At 49.4% G+C, this 21,728-nt stretch overlaps 1 protein-coding gene across 2 annotated transcripts in view; it reads left to right on the top strand.

Annotated features, from left to right (window-relative positions):
* The first annotated feature begins 6,313 nt into the window (after positions 1-6,313).
* The window catches only part of LOC142923964 (uncharacterized), a 56,595-nt gene continuing 41,180 nt past the window's right edge, over positions 6,314-21,728 (top strand). The window contains exons 1-3 of one of the 2 annotated variants that reach the window (XM_076064995.1): positions 6,314-6,834; positions 11,825-11,919; positions 13,073-14,047. In XM_076064995.1, the coding sequence (XP_075921110.1) occupies positions 13,138-14,047 (910 nt within the window). In that variant the 5' untranslated portion in view covers positions 6,314-6,834; positions 11,825-11,919; positions 13,073-13,137. Of the gene's footprint in view, positions 6,835-7,197; positions 8,770-11,824; positions 11,920-13,072; positions 14,048-21,728 lie in introns of those variants that run through there. The other variant, XM_076064994.1, reaches the window with a different exon arrangement.

Here is a 21,728-nt window from a genome sequence, read left to right as displayed (position 1 = left end):
GCGAGGTAGTCAACATCTCCTGTACACCAGGCGAGGTAGTCAACATCTCCTGTACACCAGGCGAGGTAGTCAACATCTCCTGTACACCAGGCGAGGTAGTCAACATCTCCTGTAGACCAGGCGAGGTAGTCAACATCTCCTGTAGACCAGGCGAGGTAGTCAACATCTCCTGTACACCAGGCGAGGTAGTCAACATCTCCTGTCCAGTCGAACGGCAGCGGCTTTCATTAAAGGTGGCGTTGGAAAAATGAGTCTCCTGCTGTGATTGAGCCCCCAGTGATTAACACTGTACCCTACAGTAGACTTTGTGTGAGTCACCCAGTGATTAACACTGTACCCTACAGTAGACTTTGTCTGTGTGAGTCACCCAGTGATTAACAATGTACCCTACAGTAGACTTTGTGTCTGTGTGAGTCACCCAGTGATTAACACTGTACCCTACAGTAGACTTTGTCTGTGTGAGTCACCCAGTGATTAACACTGTACCCTACAGTAGACTTTGTGTCTGTGAGTCACTCAGTGATTAACACTGTACCCTACAATAGACTTTGTGTGAGTCACCCAGTGATTAACACTGTACCCTACAGTAGACTTTGACTGTGTGAGTCACCCAGTGATTGACACTGTACCCTACAGTAGACTTTGTGTCTGTGTGAGTCACCCAGTGATTAACACTGTACCCTACAGTAGACTTTGTGTGTGTCACCCAGTGATTAACACTGTACCCTACAGTAGACTTTGTCTGTGTGAGTCACCCAGTGATTAACACTGTACCCTACAGTAGACTTTGTGTCTGTGTGAGTCACCCAGTGATTAACACTGTACCCTACAGTAGACTTTGTGTCTGTGAGTCACCCAGTGATTAACACTGTACCCTACAGTAGACTTTGTGTCTGTGAGTCACCCAGTGATTAACACTGTACCCTACAGTAGACTTTGTCTGTGTGAGTCACCCAGTGATTAACACTGTACCCTACAGTAGACTTTGTGTCTCTGAGTCACCCAGTGATTAACACTGTACCCTACAGTAGACTTTGTGTCTGTGAGTCACCCAGTGATTAACACTGTACCCTACAGTAGACTTTGTGTGAGTCACCCAGTGATTAACACTGTACCCTACAGTAGACTTTGTGTGAGTCACACAGTGATTAACACTGTACCCTACAGTAGACTTTGTCTGTGTGAGTCACCCAGTGATTAACACTGTACCCTACAGTAGACTTTGTGTCTGTGAGTCACCCAGTGATTAACACTGTACCCTACAGTAGACTTTGTGTCTGTGAGTCACCCAGTGATTAACACTGTACCCTACAGTAGACTTTGTGTCTGTGAGTCACCCAGTGATTAACACTGTACCCTACAGTAGACTTTGTGTCTGTGAGTCACCCAGTGATTAACACTGCACCCTATGGGGGTGATTAACACTGCACCCTATGGGAGTGATTAACACTGCACCCTATGGGGGTGATTAACACTGCACCCTATGGGAGTGATTAACACTGCACCCTATGGGGGTGATTAACACTGCACCCTATGGGGGTGATTGACACTGCACCCTATGGGGATGATTAACACTGCACCCTATGGGAGTGATTAACACTGCACCCTATGGGGGTGATTAACACTGCACCCTATGTGGGTGATTAACACTGCACCCTATGGGAGTGATTAACACTGCACCCTATGGGAGTGATTAACACTGCACCCTATGGGAGTGATTAACACTGCACCCTATGGGGGTGATTGACACTGCACCCTATGGGGGTGATTGACACTGCACCCTATGGGGGTGATTGACACTGCACCCTATGGGGGTGATTAACACTGCACCCTATGGGGGTGATTAACACTGCACCCTATGGGGGTGATTGACACTGCACCCTATGGGGGTGATTAACACTGCACCCTATGGGAGTGATTGACACTGCACCCTATGGGGGTGATTGACACTGCACCCTATGGGGGTGATTAACACTGCACCCTATGGGGGTGATTAACACTGCATCCTATGGGGATGATTAACACTGCACCCTATGGGGGTGATTGACACTGCACCCTATGGTGGTGATTGACACTGCACCCTATGGGGGTGATTAACACTGCACCCTATGGGAGTGATTAACACTGCACCCTATGGGGGTGATTAACACTGCACCCTATGGGAGTGATTAACACTGCACCCTATGAGAGTGATTAACACTGCACCCTATGGGAGTCATTAACACTGCACCCTATGGGGGTGATTAACACTGCACCCTATGGAGGTGATTAACACTGCACCCTATGGGGGTGATTAACACTGCACCCTATGGGGGTGATTGACACTGCACCCTATGGGGGTGATTAACACTGCACCCTATGGGGGTGATTAACACTGCACCCTATGGGAGTGATTGACACTGCACCCTATGGGGGTGATTAACACTGCACCCTATGGTGGTGATTAAAACTGCACCCTATGGGAGTGATTAACACTGCACCCTATGGGAGTGATTAACACTGCACCCTATGGGGGTGATTAACACTGCACCCTATGGGAGTGATTGACACTGCACCCTATGGGGGTGATTGACACTGCACCCTATGGGGGTGATTGGCACTGCACCCTATGGGGGTGATTGACACTGCACCCTATGGGAGTGATTAACACTGCACCCTATGGGGTGATTAACACTGCACCCTATGGGAGTGATTAACACTGCACCCTATGGGGGTGATTGACACTGCACCCTATGGGGGTGATTAACACTGCACCCTATGGGGGTGATTAACACTGCACCCTATGGTAGTGATTGACACTGCACCCTATGAGAGTGATTAACACTGCACCCTATGGGGGTGATTAACAATGCACCCTATGAGAGTGATTAACACTGCACCCTATGGTAGTGATTGACACTGCACCCTATGAGAGTGATTAACACTGCACCCTATGGGGGTGATTAACACTGCACCCTATGAGAGTGATTAACACTGCACCCTATGGGGGTGATTAACACTGCACCCTATGAGAGTGATTAACACTGCACCCTATAGGGGTGATTAACACTGCACCCTATGGGGGTGATTAACACTGCACCCTATGGGGGTGATTAACACTGCACCCTATGGGGGTGATTAACACTGCACCCTATGGGAGTGATTAACACTGCACCCTATGGGGGTGATTAACACTGCACCCTATGGGGGTGATTAACACTGCACCCTATGGGGGTGATTGAGACTGCACCCTATGGGGGTGATTAACACTGCACCCTATGGGGGTGATTAACACTGCACCCTATGGGGTGATTAATACTGCACCCTATGGGAGTGATTGACACTGCACCCTATGGGGGTGATTGACACTGCACCCTATGGGGGTGATTAACACTGCACCCTATGGGAGTGATTAACACTGCACCCTATGGGAGTGATTAACACTGCACCCAATGGGAGTGATTAACACTGCACCCTATGGGGTGATTAACACCGCACCCTATAGGGGTGATTAACACTGCACACTATGAGAGTGATTGACACTGCACCCTATGGGAATGATTAACACTGCACCCTATGGGAGTGATTGACACCGCACCCTATGGGGGTGATTAACACTGCACCCTATGGGGGTGATTGACACTCCACCCTATGGGGGTGATTAACACTGCACCCTATGGGAGTGATTAACACTGCACCCTATAGGGATGATTGACACTGCACCCTATGGGAGTGATTAACACTGCACCCTATGGGGGTGATTAACACTGCACCCTATGTGGGTGATTAACACTGCACCCTATGGGAGTGATTAACACTGCACCCTATGGGAGTGATTAACACTGCACCCTATGGGAGTGATTAACACTGCACCCTATGGGAGTGATTAACACTGCACCCTATGGGGGTGATTAACACTGCACCCTATGGGGGTGATTGACACTACACCCTATGGGAGTGATTGACACTGCACCCTATGGGGGTGATTGACACTGCACCCTATGGGGGTGATTAACACTGCACCCTATGGGAGTGATTAACACTGCATCCTATGGGGATGATTAACACTGCACCCTATGGGGGTGATTGACACTGCACCCTATGGTGGTGATTGACACTGCACCCTATGGGGGTGATTAACACTGCACCCTATGGGGGTGATTGAGACTGCACCCTATGGGGGTGATTAACACTGCACCCTATGGGGGTGATTAACACTGCACCCTATGGGGTGATTAATACTGCACCCTATGGGAGTGATTGACACTGCACCCTATGGGGGTGATTGACACTGCACCCTATGGGGGTGATTAACAATGCACCCTATGGGGGTGATTAACACTGCACCCTATGGGAGTGATTAACACTGCACCCTATGGGAGTGATTAACACTGCACCCAATGGGAGTGATTAACACTGCACCCTATGGGGTGATTAACACCGCACCCTATAGGGGTGATTAACACTGCACCCTATGGGGATGATTAACACTGCACACTATGAGAGTGATTGACACTGCACCCTATGGGAGTGATTAACACTGCACCCTATGGGGGTGATTGACACTCCACCCTATGGGGGTGATTGACACTGCACCCTATAGGGGTGATTACCACCGCACCCTATGGGGGTGATTAACACTGCACCCTATGGGGGTGATTGACACTGCACCCTATGGGAGTGATTGACACTGCACCCTATGGGGGTGATTAACACTGCACCCTATGGGGGTTATTAACACTGCACCCTATGGGGGTGATTGACACTGCACCCTATGGGAGTGATTGACACTGCACCCTATGGGGGTGATTGACACTGCACCCTATGGGAGTGATTGACACTGCACCCTATGGGTGTGATTAACACTGCACCCTATGGGGGTGATTAACACTGCACCCTATGGGGGTGATTGACACTGCACCCTATGGGAGTGATTGACACTGCACCCTATGGGGGTGATTGACACTGCACCCTATGGGGGTGATTGACACTGCACCCTATGGGGGTGATTAACACTGCACCCTATGGGGGTGATTAACACTGCACCCTATGGGGGTGATTAACACTGCACCCTATGGGGGTGATTAACACTGCACCCTATGGGGGTGATTAACACTGCACCCTATGGGAGTGATTAACACTGCACCCTATGGGAGTGATTAACACTGCACCCTATGGGGGTGATTAACACTGCACCCTATGGGGGTGATTAACACTGCACCCTATGGGAGTGATTAACACCGCACCCTATGGGGGTGATTGACACTGCACCCTATGGGAGTGATTAACACTGTACCCTATGGGAGTGATTGACTGCACCCTATGGGGGTGATTAACACTGCACCCTATGGGAGTGATTAACACTGCACCCTATGGGAGTGATTAACACTGCACCCTATGGGGGTGATTAACACTGCACCCTATGGGGGTGATTGACACTGCACCCTATGGAAGTGATTAACACTGCACCCTATGGGGGTGATTAACACTGCACCCTATGGGGGTGATTAACACTGCACCCTATGGGAGTGATTAACACTGCACCCTATGGGGGTGATTAACACTGCACCCTATGGGGGTGATTAACACTGCACCCTATGGGGGTGATTAACACTGCACCCTATGGGAGTGATTAACACTGCACCCTATGGGGGTGATTAACACTGCACCCTATGGGAGTGATTAACACTGCACCCTATGGGGGTGATTAACACTGCACCCAATGGGGGTGATTAACACTGCACAGTATGGGGGTGATTGACACTGCACCCTATGGGGGTGATTAACACTGCACCCTATGGGGGTGATTGACACTGCACCCTATGGGGGTGATTAACACTGCACCCTATGGGGTGATTAACACTGCACCCTATGGGGGCGGGGCGAGGGGGGATGCGGGGGGGGGACACGAGGGGGTGCTGACGTCACGTGGGGGGGACGAGGGGGAGGAGTCGGTTAGAGGGGCGGGGCTTGGACGTCACCTGGTGGGGTGGGGGAGGAGACGCGGGGCGAGAGACACCTGGAGGGGGGAGGGGAGGGGGGAGGGGTGGGGGGAGGGGTGGGGGGAGGGGCGAGAGACACCTGGAGGGAGGAGGGGGGAGAGGTGGGGGGTGGCATGGGGGAGAGACACCTGGGACAGAGAGAGACACGGGGAGAGAGAGACACGGGGTGGTGAGAGAGACACGGGGTGGGTGGTGAGAGAGACACGGGGTGGGTGGTGAGAGAGACACGGGGTGGGTGGTGAGAGAGACACGGGGTGGGTGGTGAGAGAGACACGGGGTGGGTGGTGAGAGAGACACGGGGTGGGTGGTGAGAGAGACACGGGGTGGGTGGTGAGAGAGAGACACGGGGTGGGTGGTGAGAGAGACACGGGGTGGTGAGAGAGACACTGGACGGGTTGGTGGTGAGAGTGACACTGGGTGGTGAGAGAGACACGGGGTGGTGAGAGAGACACTGGACGGGTTGGTGGTGAGAGAGACACGGGGTGGTGAGAGAGACACTGGACGGGTTGGTGGTGAGAGAGACACTGGGTGGTGAGAGAGACACGGGGTGGTGACAAAGAGACACGGGGAGTGAGAGACACAGGGAGAGAGAGAGAGACACGGGGAGACAGAGACACGGGTTGGTGGTGAGAGAGACACGGGGTGGTGAGAGAGACACGGGGTGGTGACAAAGAGACACGGGGAGTGAGAGACACAGGGAGAGAGAGAGACACGGGGAGACAGAGACACGGGTTGGTGGTGAGAGAGACACGTGGTGGTGGTGGTGGTGAGACAGACGAGGAGGAGGCGGCGATGGCGAATTGTGGAGGAGTCGTGAGCCTGGGAGTGCGAATCAACATCGAGCGGAGTGACGGTAAATGTGGGGAGATGCTGGGCTCATAGCGTGGGTTAGTGGGGGGCTGGGTGTGTGGGGGGCTGGGTTAGTGGGGGGCTGGGTGGGTGGGTGTGTGGATGTGTGGGTGGGTGAGTGGGGGGCTGAGTGGGTGGGTGAGTGGGTGGGTTAGTGGGGGGCTGGGTGAGTGGGGGGCTGAGTGGGTGAGTGAGTGGGCGAGTGGGTGTGTGAGTGGGGGGCTGGGTTAGTGGGGGGCTGGGTTAGTGGGGGGCTGGGTTAGTGGGGGGCTGGGTTAGTGGGGGGCTGGGTTAGTGGGGGGCTGGGTGAGTTGGATGGAATCTGCGCGTCAGCCAACAGAGTCGCGTTCGTGGCAAATTACGAAACGCTTTTTCGCCCTTACTGTCCGCGCCTCGTGGGCTTCCGTAGACTGGCCGATCCTTTAATTTGTAATTATTTTTTTTAAAAAATTAAACAATCGCTCAGGCGTTAATTGTCTATACCTCTTAATTTGTTAAAGTTTATTATTGTGATATTTATAAAAATAATAGTACCGTGATGAGTAATATAATTGTCATCATATCGGCGTCACCGTGATTGTAAATTACGAAACGCGTTCCGTCTCGCCTATACGCGCCGTCGGCTTCCGTAGACCGCCGTCCCTTTAAATTTGTCATTTAATTATGAATAGCTCACGCGTTGATGAACTTGAATCTTTAATTTATTTACGTTTATTATCGTGATAATGATAAGTGTAAGATGATAATTATAATAAGTAAAATGATGAAAATATATTATCATAAGTTTTATGATTGTAATCATTATACCTAAAATGATAATAAGTATTATCATACTCATAGTAAGTTGTATGATTATATTAGTATTATGATTGTATAATTATTATAATAACAATTATATAACAATACAACTTAAAATACGCATTATGATTATATTAGTATTATGATGATATAATAATTATAAGTAAAACAATGATAAGTATTATTTCTATAATACTTACTAAAACAATTAAAATTATAACAAATATTACGATAATTGTACTACGTGTTAGGATTATAATTACTTTGATAATTATAACAATCATGCTTATAATACTCATTACCTATTATAGTTATAATAAGCTTAACTTAAATATTAATGGTAATTATAATAAGTATTATGATAATTATAATAATACGTAGTATGATCATTATAACAATTATCATATGTTGAGATAGTACATTTACGAAACGCGTTTGGTCGCGCTGTGCACGCTCCGTCGGCTTCCGTAGACGTGAGAATTTAAATTATATAATTTAATTTACGCCTTCAATAATCGCTCACGAGTTAATTTGCTTAGACCCGTTAATTGATTTAAGTTTATTGTTATTAATGTGCTACTCATAATAAGTATTAAGGTGACAATTACAATTATCACGATGATTTATCAAGATTGTTACGATGATTTGGCTTCCGGGACGGAATCGAAGCGTGTAGAGCGCGTGATCGATTCTGGGCGATTAACCCGGGTTCGATTTACCGTGATCGATTCCCCCGTGTTCGATTTTTATTGAGAATTATTAACCATAAACTGTTAACGTTGTTTAATATTACCACGTAAACTAATAATATGTTTTACTTTATATATAAACACTATTAACTATTTAACAATGTTTTATATACCCAGACAAACTTATCATATTTTACCTTTATATTAACTATTTACATGTTTTATATTAGCAGATCAACTTATAGTTAAACTTTATACATACACATTATTAACTATTTACTTTTTAACATTTTTATATTTGCAGATTAACTTATAGTTAAACTTTATTTATTAACATTATTAACTATTTAACTGTTTTATATTAGATTAACTAATCAAAGTTAAACTTTGTGTACTCATTATTAACTATTTGCTATTTAACTATTTACTATGTATTTATTTTACCTGCTAAGGTAATAATAATACTTAATTTTTATACATACATCACTACCATCACCACCATCACCACCACTACCACCACCATCATCATCACCACCACCATCACCACCACCACCATCACCACCATCAATCATCACCACCATCACCACCACCACCATCACCACCACCATCACCACCACCATCACCACCACCATCACCACCACCACCATCATCATCACCACCACCATCACCACCACCACCATCACCACCACCATCACCACCACCATCACCACCACCACCATCACTACCACTACCATCGCTACCACCACCATCACCACCACTATCACCATCACCACCACCATCACCACCATCGCTACCACTACCTTCACCACCACCATCGCTACCACTACCATCACCACCATCACCACCACTATCACCATCACCACCACCATCACCACCATCGCTACCACTACCATCACCACCACCATCGCTACCACCACCTTCACCACCATCACTACCACTACCATCACCACTACCATCACCACCACTACCACCACCACCACCAAAATCATCACCATCACTACCATCACCACCACCACTACCATCACTACCACTACACCACCACTACACCATCACTACAACTACTGCCACTACCACCACCATCATCACGACCATCACTGTGTGAGACTTGACCAGGAAAGGCAGCGGGCAGAGATGATCTCCCAAGCGAAATGCTGAGGGAGGGTGGCGTTTGTGCACAGACTGCCCTATATGACATCATAACAACGGTCTGGACCACTGGACGGGTTCCGCAGGATTGGAAGGATGCCCTGGTGGTCCCCCTCTTTAAGAAGGGGGACCGCACAGACTGTAACAACTACAGGGGCATCTTACTCCTCAGTGTGCCGGGAAAGGTCCTGGCAAGGATTATTCAATATCGCCTTGCCAGGCACGCTGAGGAGAGGCTTGCGGAGCCCCAATGCGGTTTCAGGAAAGGGCGGTCATGCACAGATGCCATATTTTCTGTCCGTCTGCTACAGCAGAGGTGTAGGGAATTCCAACAAGACCTACATATCTGATTTATTGACCTGGTCAAGGCCTATGATACCATCAGTAGGCCTGGGCTCTGGGTTGTTCTTCGTGCTTTTGGAGTCCCTGACCCTCTGCTCACGATCATTAAGGACCTTCATGATGGTCAGCAGGCCCGGGTAAAACTACGTGGCCGGGAGTCGGAGCCATTCCCTGTACACCTTGGGGTTCGACAGGGTTGTCCTCTGGCTCCCACATTATTTAACATCTATTTTGACCACGTGGTTTGTGAAGCCTTCAATAGCTGTACCGGAGGAATTTCTATCTGGTACAGATACAATGGGAGGCTGATCGATGCCCGGGTGCGGTCAAGGGATGGCTCCCTATTGCTCAACCACGTTATGTATGCTGATGATTTGGTAATAGCTGCTCAGTCAGAGGAGGAGTTGGAGACGCTGCTGCTGAGACTGGAGCATGCCACTAAGAGGTGGGGCCTTACCATCAGCCCCACCAAAACTAAGCACCTGCCTGGGTATTTTGTACCATCGGACACTCCACCCCCACAACTCCCAATCGGTGATGGGGCACTTGTGGAGAGAGTGGAGAGTTTCCCATACCTGGGCAGTGTGCTTATGACTGGCTCCAGTTTAACAGCAGAGGTCTCACTCCGAATCAGTCGAGCGGCAATATCTTTTCATCGGTTGCGTAACGCTGTGTGGAAGCTACCTGGTCTGTCGCTCCGCACTAAGCTTCAGGTCTTCTCGGCCACGGTCATTCCCTCCCTTCTCTACGCTTGCGAAACGTGGACCCCCCTAATGGAACATCTTCGCCGGTTAGAAACATTTAGGCTGGCCTGCCTACTATCCATCTTGGGTTTAACCAGACTGGATTGTGTGAGGAGCTCACAAATCCTTGAAAGATCTGGGCAGGGTCCCATCGGTGAGCTCCTCTGGCAGGCAAGGCTGCGATGGCTGGGTCATGTAGCCCGCATGCCCAGCCACCGCATGCCAAAACAGCTTTTGTTTGGCCGGATTGAGGGGGCTAAACGGGCGCGGCACGGGCTAGAGAAGAGATGGAGTGATGTGGTACAGGAGGACGTGGAGCTGAGTGGACTTGCCGATGACTGGTACCAGCGGTGTCAAGATCGGCCTCTGTGGAGGAGGCTCGTGAAGGATGCTACTGGGCAGTTGGAGGCAGTCGCCCTCCAACAACAACGGAGGGCGGAGGAGCGACGCTCACAACAACGAGCGGAGCGCCGGGTGGCTAAAGCACAGCAGGTTGGCACAGTAGGGGGCACAGGTGGTGCATCAGCCAGTCATCTCAGTCAGTCGACCCGTGGCACCTGCTGGGTCTGCCCTGTGACTTCCTGCCAGCGGGCGTTCGACACTTCACGTGGCCTCAAGGTGCACATAGCCTGGCACAAGCGTCGTGGTGACGTTACCGCCACTTAGTGGCGAATGGCGGTTGTTGATGTTGTTGTCTGTGTGTGACTGTGTGTGTGACTGTGTGTGTGTGTCTGTGTGTGTCTGTGTGTGTGTGTCTGTGTGTGTCTGTGTGTGTGTGTCTGTGTGACTGTGTCTGTGTGTGTGTCTATGTGTGTGTGTGTGTCTGTGTGTGTATGTCTGTGTGTGTGTCTGTGTGTCTCTGTGTGTGTGACTGTGTATGTCTGTGTGTGTGACTGTGTCTGTGTGTGTGACTGTGTGTGTGTGACTGTGTGTGTATGTGTGTATCTGTGTGTGTGTGTCAATGTGTGTGTGTGTCTGTGTGTCTCTGTGTGCGTGACTGTGTGACTGTGTGTGTGTCTGTGTCTGTGTGACTGTCTGTGTGTGTGTATCTGTATGTGTGTGTGTCTGTGTGTGTGTCTGTGTGTCTGTGTGACTGTGTGTCTGTGTGTGTGTGTCTGTGTGTCTGTGTGTGTGTGTCTGTGTGTGTGTGTGTGTATCTGTGTGTGTGTGTCTGTGTGTGTCTGTGTATGACTGTGTGTGTGACTGTGTGTGTGTGTGTGTGACTGTGTGTGTGACTCTCTGTGTGTGTGTGTTGTGTGTGTCTGTGTGTGTACAGGCAGGGTGCACGCAGCTCTGGTGACTGGGCTGAGTCTGGATGGGGACTCCGTCACTGTCGAGTGGATGGAGAATGGTGAAGTTAAGGGCAAGGAAGTGAGGGACACTCACCACTCACTCACCACTCACTCACCACTCACCACTCACTCACCACTCACCACTCACTCACTCACTCACCACTCACTCACTCACCACTCACTCACCACTCACTCACTCACCACTCACCACTCACTCACCACTCACTCACTCACCACTCACTCACTCACTCACCACTCACTCACTCACCACTCACTCACTCACCACTCACTCACCACTCACTCACTCACTCACCACTCACTCACCACTCACTCACTCACCACTCACTCACCACTCACTCACTCACCACTCACTCACCACTCACTCACTCACTCACCACTCACTCACTCACCACTCACTCACCACTCACTCACCACTCACTCACTCACTCACCACTCACTCACCACTCACTCACCACTCACTCACTCACTCACCACTCACCGCTCACTCACCACTCACTCACCACTCACTCACCACTCACTCACTCACTCACCACTCACTCACCACTCACTCACCACTCACTCACTCACCACTCACCACTCACTCACCACTCACTCACCACTCACTCACTCACTCACCACTCACTCACTCACCACTCACTCACCACTCACTCACTCACCACTCACCACTCACTCACCACTCACTCACCACTCACTCACTCACTCACCACTCACTCACCACTCACTCACTCACTCACCGCTCACTCACCACTCACTCACCACTCACTCACTCACTCACCGCTCACTCACCACTCACTCACTCACTCACCCACTCACCCACTCACTCACTCACTCACCCACTCACTCACCCACCCACTCACCCACTCACTCACTCACCCACCCACCCACTCACTCACCCACCCACTCACCCACTCACCCACACACTCACCACTCACTCACTCACCACTCACCCACCCACTCACTCACCCACCCACTCACCCACTCACTCACCCACCCACTCACTCACCCACCCACCCACTCACTCACCACTCACCCACCCACTCACCCACTCACCCACTCACTCACCCACCCACTCACCCACCCACTCACCCACTCACTAACCCACCCACCCACCCACTCACTCACCACTCACCCACTCACTCACCCACTCACTCACCCACCCACTCACTCACCCACCCACTCACCCACTCACCCACTCTCCCGTCTGCCTGCAGATCGACATGGAGAGTGTTCTTCTCATCAACCCCGAGCTCGCCTTGCCGAACGACTCCCAGCACGCATGGGGAGTGGAGACACCGGGGAGAGACACAGAGACACAGCGGAGAGACACAGAGACACAGCGGAGAGACACAGAGACACAGCGGAGAGACACGGAGACACGGGGGAGAGACACGGAGACACGGGGGAGAGACACAGGGACCCCGCGGAGAGACACAGAGACACAGCGGAGAGACACAGAGACACAGCGGAGAGACACAGAGACACAGCGGAGAGACACAGGGACCCCGCGGAGAGACACGGAGACACGGGGGAGAGACACAGGGACCCCGCGGAGAGACACGGAGACACCGCAGGGAGACACAGGGACCCCGCGGAGAGACACAGAGACACGGGGGAGAGACACGGAGACACGGCAGAGACCCGCTGGGATGGCCAGAAGGGCAACGGTCAGGAGACGGGGAGACACGGAGACACAGCGGAGAGACACAGAGACACGGGGGAGAGACACGGAGACACAGCGGAGAGACACAGAGACACGGGGGAGAGACACAGAGACACGGGGGAGAGACACAGAGACACGGGGGAGAGACACGGAGACACCGCGGAGAGACACGGGGACACCGGGGAGAGACACAGAGACACGGGGGAGAGACACGGAGACACAGCGGAGAGACACGGAGACACGGGGGAGAGACACAGGGACCCCGCGGAGAGACGCGGAGACACGGGGGAGAGACACAGAGACACGGGGGAGAGACACAGAGACACGGGGGAGAGACACGGAGACACGGGGCAGAGACACGGAGACACAGCAGAGAGACACGGAGACACGGGGGAGAGACACGGAGACACGGGGGAGAGACACAGAGACACGGGGGAGAGACGCGGAGACACGGCAGGAAGAATCTCGCCCACGTGGACGCACGGCGATCAGCGGCGTGCAGCGGATCGTGACGAGGGCCGGAAGCGTGAGTGTGGAGGAGTGATTTCACGTCACGCCATCGGTGATTTCACGTCACGTCATCGGTGATTTCACGTCATGAGTGATTTCACGTCACGTCATTGGTGATTTCACGTTATGTCATCGGTGATTTCACTTCACACCATGGGTGATTTCACGTCACGTCATCGGTGATTTCACGTCACGCGATCGGTGATTTCACGTCACGTCATCGGTGATTTCACGTCATGAGTGATTTCACATCACGTCATTGGTGATTTCACGTTATGTCATCGGTGATTTCACTTCACACCATGGGTGATTTCACGTCACGTCATCGGTGATTTCACGTCACGCGATCGGTGATTTCACGTCACGTCATCGGTGATTTCACGTCATGAGTGATTTCACGTCACGTCATTGGTGATTTCACGTTATGTCATCGGTGATTTCACTTCACACCATGGGTGATTTGACGTCACGTCATCGGTGATTTCACATCACGCGATCGGTGATTTCACGTCACGCCATCGGTGATTTCACGTCATGAGTGATTTCACGTCACGTCATTGGTGATTTCACGTTATGTCATCGGTGATTTCACTTCACACCATGGGTGATTTCACATCACGTCATCGGTGATTTCACGTCATGCGATCGGAGATTTCACGTCACGTCATCGGTGATTTCACGTCATGAGTGATTTCACATCACGTCATTGGTGATTTAACGTTATGTCATCGGTGATTTCACTTCACACCATGGGTGATTTCACGTCACGTCATCGGTGATTTCACGTCACGCGATCGGTGATTTCACGTCACGTCATCGGTGATTTCACGTCATGAGTGATTTCACGTCACGTCATTGGTGATTTCACGTTATGTCATCGGTGATTTCACTTCACACCATGGGTGATTTCACGTCACGTCATCGGTGATTTCACCTCACGCGATCGGTGATTTCACGTCACGTAATCGGTGATTTCACGTCATGAGTGATTTCACGTCACGTCATTGGTGATTTCACGTTATGTCATTGGTGATTTCACTTCACACCATGGGTGATTTCACGTCACGTCATCGGTGATTTCACGTCACGCGATCGGTGATTTCACGTCACGTCATCGGTGATTTCACGTCATGAGTGATTTTACATCACGTCATTGGTGATTTCACGTTATGTCATCGGTGATTTCACGTCATGAGTGATTTCACATCACGTCATTGGTGATTTCACGTTATGTCATCGGTGATTTCACTTCACACCATGGGTGATTTCACGTCACGTCATTGGTGATTTCACGTCACGCGATCGGTGATTTCACGTCACGCCATCGGTGATTTCACGTCATGAGTGATTTCACGTCACGTCATTGGTGATTTCACTTCACACCATGGGTGATTTCACGTCACACCATGGGTGATTTCACGTCACGTCATCGGTGATTTCACGTCACGCGATCGGTGATTTCACGTCACGTCATCGGTGATTTCACGTCATGAGTGATTTCACATCACGTCATTGGTGATTTCACGTTATGTCATCGGTGATTTCACTTCACACCATGGGTGATTTCACGTCACGTCATCGGTGATTTCACGTCACGCGATCGGTGATTTCACGTCACGTCATCGGTGATTTCACGTCATGAGTGATTTCACGTCACGTCATTGGTGATTTCACGTTATGTCATCGGTGATTTCACTTCACACCATGGGTGATTTGACGTCACGTCATCGGTGATTTCACATCACGCGATCGGTGATTTCACGTCACGCCATCGGTGATTTCACGTCATGAGTGATTTCACATCACGTCATTGGTGATTTCACGTTATGTCATCGGTGATTTCACTTCACACCATGGGTGATTTCACATCACGTCATCGGTGATTTCACGTCATGCGATCGGTGATTTCACGTCACGTCATCGGTGATTTCACGTCATGAGTGATTTCACATCACGTCATTGGTGATTTAACGTTATGTCATCGGTGATTTCACTTCACACCATGGGTGATTTCACATCACGTCATCGGTGATTTCACGTCACGCGATCGGTGATTTCACGTCACGTCATCGGTGATTTCACGTCATGAGTGATTTCATGTCACGTCATTGGTGATTTCACGTTATGTCATCGGTGATTTCACTTCACACCATGGGTGATTTCACGTCACGTCATCGGTGATTTCACCTCACGCGATCGGTGATTTCACGTCATGTAATCGGTGATTTCACGTCATGAGTGATTTCACGTCACGTCATTGGTGATTTCACGTTATGTCATTGGTGATTTCACTTCACACCATGGGTGATTTCACGTCACGTCATCGGTGATTTCACGTCACGCGATCGGTGATTTCACGTCACGTCATCGGTGATTTCACGTCATGAGTGATTTCACATCACGTCATTGGTGATTTCACGTTATGTCATCGGTGATTTCACGTCATGAGTGATTTCACATCACGTCATTGGTGATTTCACGTTATGTCATCGGTGATTTCACTTCACACCATGGGTGATTTCACGTCACGTCATTGGTGATTTCACGTCACGCGATCGGTGATTTCACGTCACGCCATCGGTGATTTCACGTCATGAGTGATTTCACGTCACGTCATTGGTGATTTCACGTTATGTCATCGGTGATTTCACTTCACACCATTGGTGATTTCACGTCACGTCATCGGTGATTTCACGTCATGCGATCGGTGATTTCACGTCACGTCATTGGTGATTTCACGTCATGAGTGATTTCACGTCACGTCATTGGTGATTTCACGTTATGTCATCGGTGATTTCACTTCACACCATGGGTGATTTCACGTCACGTCATCGGTGATTTCACGTCATGCGATCGGTGATTTCACGTCACGTCATCGGTGATTTCACGTCATGAGTGATTTCACGTCACGTCATTGGTGATTTCACGTTATGTCATCGGTGATTTCACTTCACACCATGGGTGATTTCACGTCACGTCATCGGTGATTTCACGTCACGCGATCGGTGATTTCACGTCACGTCATCGGTGATTTCACGTCATGAGTGATTTCACATCACGTCATTGGTGATTTCACGTTATGTCATCGGTGATTTCACTTCACACCATGGGTGATTTCACGTCACGTCATCGGTGATTTCACGTCACGCGATCGGTGATTTCACGTCACGTCATCGGTGATTTCACGTCATGAGTGATTTCACGTCACGTCATTGGTGATTTCACGTTATGTCATCGGTGATTTCACTTCACACCATGGGTGATTTGACGTCACGTCATCGGTGATTTCACATCACGCGATCGGTGATTTCACGTCACGCCATCGGTGATTTCACGTCATGAGTGATTTCACGTCACGTCATTGGTGATTTCACGTTATGTCATCGGTGATTTCACTTCACACCATGGGTGATTTCATGTCACGTCATCGGTGATTTCACGTCATGCGATCGGTGATTTCACGTCACGTCATCGGTGATTTCACGTCATGAGTGATTTCACATCACGTCATTGGTGATTTAACGTTATGTCATCGGTGATTTCACTTCACACCATGGGTGATTTCACGTCACGTCATCGGTGATTTCACGTCACGCGATCGGTGATTTCACGTCACGTCATCGGTGATTTCACGTCATGAGTGATTTCACGTCACGTCATTGGTGATTTCACGTTATGTCATCGGTGATTTCACTTCACACCATGGGTGATTTCACGTCACGTCATCGGTGATTTCACCTCACGCGATCGGTGATTTCACGTCACGTAATCGGTGATTTCACGTCATGAGTGATTTCACGTCACGTCATTGGTGATTTCACGTTATGTCATCGGTGATTTCACTTCACACCATGGGTGATTTCACGTCACGTCATCGGTGATTTCACGTCACGCGATCGGTGATTTCACGTCACGTTATCGGTGATTTCACGTCATGAGTGATTTCACGTCACGTCATTGGTGATTTCACGTTATGTCATCGGTGATTTCACTTCACACCATGGGTGATTTCACATCACGTCATCGGTGATTTCACGTCACGCGATTGGTGATTTCACGTCACGTCATCGGTGATTTCACGTCATGAGTGATTTCACGTCACGTCATTGGTGATTTCACGTTATGTCATCGGTGATTTCACTTCACACCATGGGTGATTTCACGTCACGTCATCGGTGATTTCACGTCACGCGATCGGTGATTTCACGTCACGCCATCGGTGATTTCACGTCATGAGTGATTTCATGTCACGTCATTGGTGATTTCACGTTATGTCATCGGTGATTTCACTTCACACCATGGGTGATTTCACGTCACGTCATCGGTGATTTCACGTCACGCGATCGGTGATTTCACGTCACGTCATCGGTGATTTCACGTCATGAGTGATTTCACGTCACGTCATTCGTGATTTCACGTTATGCCATCGGTGATTTCACTTCACACCATGGGTGATTTCACGTCACGCGATCGGTGATTTCACGTCACGTAATCGGTGATTTCACGTCATGAGTGATTTCACGTCACGTCATTGGTGATTTCACGTTATGTCATTGGTGATTTCACTTCACACCATGGGTGATTTCACGTCACGTCATCGGTGATTTCACGTCACGCGATCGGTGATTTCACGTCACGTCATCGGTGATTTCACGTCATGAGTGATTTCACGTCACGTCATTGGTGATTTCACATTATGTCATCGGTGATTTCACTTCACACCATGGGTGATTTGACGTCACGTCATCGGTGATTTCACGTCACGCGATCGGTGATTTCACGTCACGCCATCGGTGATTTCACGTCATGAGTGATTTCACGTCACGTCATTGGTGATTTCACGTTATGTCATCGGTGATTTCACTTCACACCATGGGTGATTTCACGTCATCGGTGATTTCACGTCATGCGATCGGTGATTTCACGTCACGTCATCGGTGATTTCACGTCATGAGTGATTTCACGTCACGTCATTGGTGATTTCACGTTATGTCATCGGTGATTTCACTTCACACCATGGGTGATTTCACGTCACGTCATCGGTGATTTCACGTCATGCGATCGGTGATTTCACGTCACGTCATCGGTGATTTCACGTCATGAGTGATTTCACGTCACGTCATTGGTGATTTCACGTTATGTCATCGGTGATTTCACTTCACACCATGGGTGATTTCACGTCACGTCATCGGTGATTTCACGTCATGCGATCGGTGATTTCACGTCACGTCATCGGTGATTTCACGTCATGAGTGATTTCACGTCACGTCATTGGTGTTTTCACGTTATGTCATCGGTGATTTCACTTCACACCATGGGTGATTTCACGTCACGTCATCGGTGATTTCACGTCACGCGATCGGTGATTTCACGTCACGTCATCGGTGATTTCACGTCATGAGTGATTTCACGTCACGTCATTGGTGATTTCACGTTATGTCATCGGTGATTTCACTTCACACCATGGGTGATTTCACGTCACGTCATCGGTGATTTCACGTCACGCGATCGGTGATTTCACGTCACGTCGTCGGTGATTTCACGTCAGGAGTGATTTCACGTCACGTTATTGGTGATTTCACGTTATGTCATCGGTGATTTCACTTCACACCATGGGTGATTTCACGTCACGTCATCGGTGATTTCACGTCACGTGATCGGTGATTTCACGTCACGTCATCGGTGATTTCACGTCATGAGTGATTTCACGTCACGTCATTCGTGATTTCACGTTATGTCGTCGGTGATTTCACTTCACACCATGGGTGATTTCACGTCACATCATCGGTGATTTCACGTCACGCGATCGGTGATTTCACGTCACGTCATCGGTGATTTCACGTCATGAGTGATTTCACGTCACGTCATTGGTGATTTCACGTTATGTCATCGGTGATTTCACTTCACACCATGGGTGATTTCACGTCACGTCATCGGTGATTTCACGTCACGCGATCGGTGATTTCACGTCACGCCATCGGTGATTTCACGTCATGAGTGATTTCACATCACGTCATTGGTGATTTCATGTTATGTCATCGGTGATTTCACTTCACACCATGGGTGATTTCACGTCACGTCATCGGTGATTTCACGTCACGCGATCGGTGATTTCACGTCACGTCATCGGTGATTTCACGTCATGAGTGATTTCACGTCACGCCATTCGTGATTTCACGTTATGTCATCGGTGATTTCACTTCACACCATGGGTGATTTCACGTCATCGGTGATTTCACCTCACGCGATCGGTGATTTCACGTCACGTAATCGGTGATTTCACGTCATGAGTGATTTCACGTCACGTCATTGGTGATTTCACGTTATGTCATTGGTGATTTCACTTCACACCATGGGTGATTTCACGTCACGTCATCGGTGATTTCACGTCATGAGTGATTTCACATCACGTCATTGGTGATTTCACGTTATGTCATCGGTGATTTCACTTCACACCATGGGTGATTTCACGTCACGTCATCGGTGATTTCACGTCACGCGATCGGTGATTTCACGTCACATCATCGGTGATTTCACATTATGAGTGATTTCACGTCACGTCATTGGTGATTTCACGTTATGTCATCGGTGATTTCACTTCACACAATGGGTGATTTCACATCACGTCATCGGTGATTTCACGTCACGCGATCGGTGATTTCACGTCACGTCATCGGTGATTTCACGTCATGAGTGATTTCACGTCACGTCATTCGTGATTTCACGTTATGTCATCGGTGATTTCACTTCACACCATGGGTGATTTCACGTCACGTCATCGGTGATTTCACGTCACGCGATCGGTGATTTCACGTCACGTCATTGGTGATTTCATGTCATGAGTGATTTCACGTCACGTCATTGGTGATTTCACGTTATGTCATCGGTGATTTCACTTCACACCATGGGTGATTTCACGTCACGTCATCGGTGATTTCACGTCACGCGATCGGTGATTTCACGTCACGTCATCGGTGATTTCACGTCATGAGTGATTTCACATCACGTCATTGGTGATTTCACGTTATGTCATCGGTGATTTCACTTCACACCATGGGTGATTTCACGTCACGTCATCGGTGATTTAACGTCACGCGATCGGTGATTTCACGTCACGCTATCGGTGATTTCACATCATGAGTGATTTCACATCACGTCATTGGTGATTTCACGTTATGTCATCGGTGATTTCACTTCACACCATGGGTGATTTCACGCCACGTCATCGGTGATTTCACGTCACGCGATCGGTGATTTCACGTCACGTCATCGGTGATTTCACGTCATGAGTGATTTCACGTCACGTCATTCGTGATTTCACGTTATGTCATCGGTGACTTCACTTCACACCATGGGTGATTTCACGTCACGTCATCGGTGATTTCACCTCACGCGATCGGTGATTTCACATCACGTCATCGGTGATTTCACGTCATGAGTGATTTCACGTCACGTCATTCGTGATTTCACGTTATGTCATCGGTGATTTCACTTCACACAATGGGTGATTTCACGTCACGTCATTGGTGATTTCACGTTATGTCATCGGTGATTTCACTTCACACCATGGGTGATTTCACGTCACGTCATCGGTGATTTGACGTCACGCGATCGGTGATTTCACGTCACGCTATCGGTGATTTCACATCATGAGTGATTTCACATCACGTCATTGGTGATTTCACGTTATGTCATCG

Source organism: Petromyzon marinus, unplaced genomic scaffold (assembly GCF_048934315.1).
Source record: "Petromyzon marinus isolate PM22_M1 ecotype Great Lakes invasive population unplaced genomic scaffold, UKy_Petmar_22M1.pri1.0 PM_Scaffold_97, whole genome shotgun sequence".
NCBI lineage: Eukaryota > Metazoa > Chordata > Hyperoartia > Petromyzontiformes > Petromyzontidae > Petromyzon > Petromyzon marinus.
Note: the sequence above shows the minus strand (reverse complement) of the source record. Positions and strands in the feature narration are given on the sequence as shown.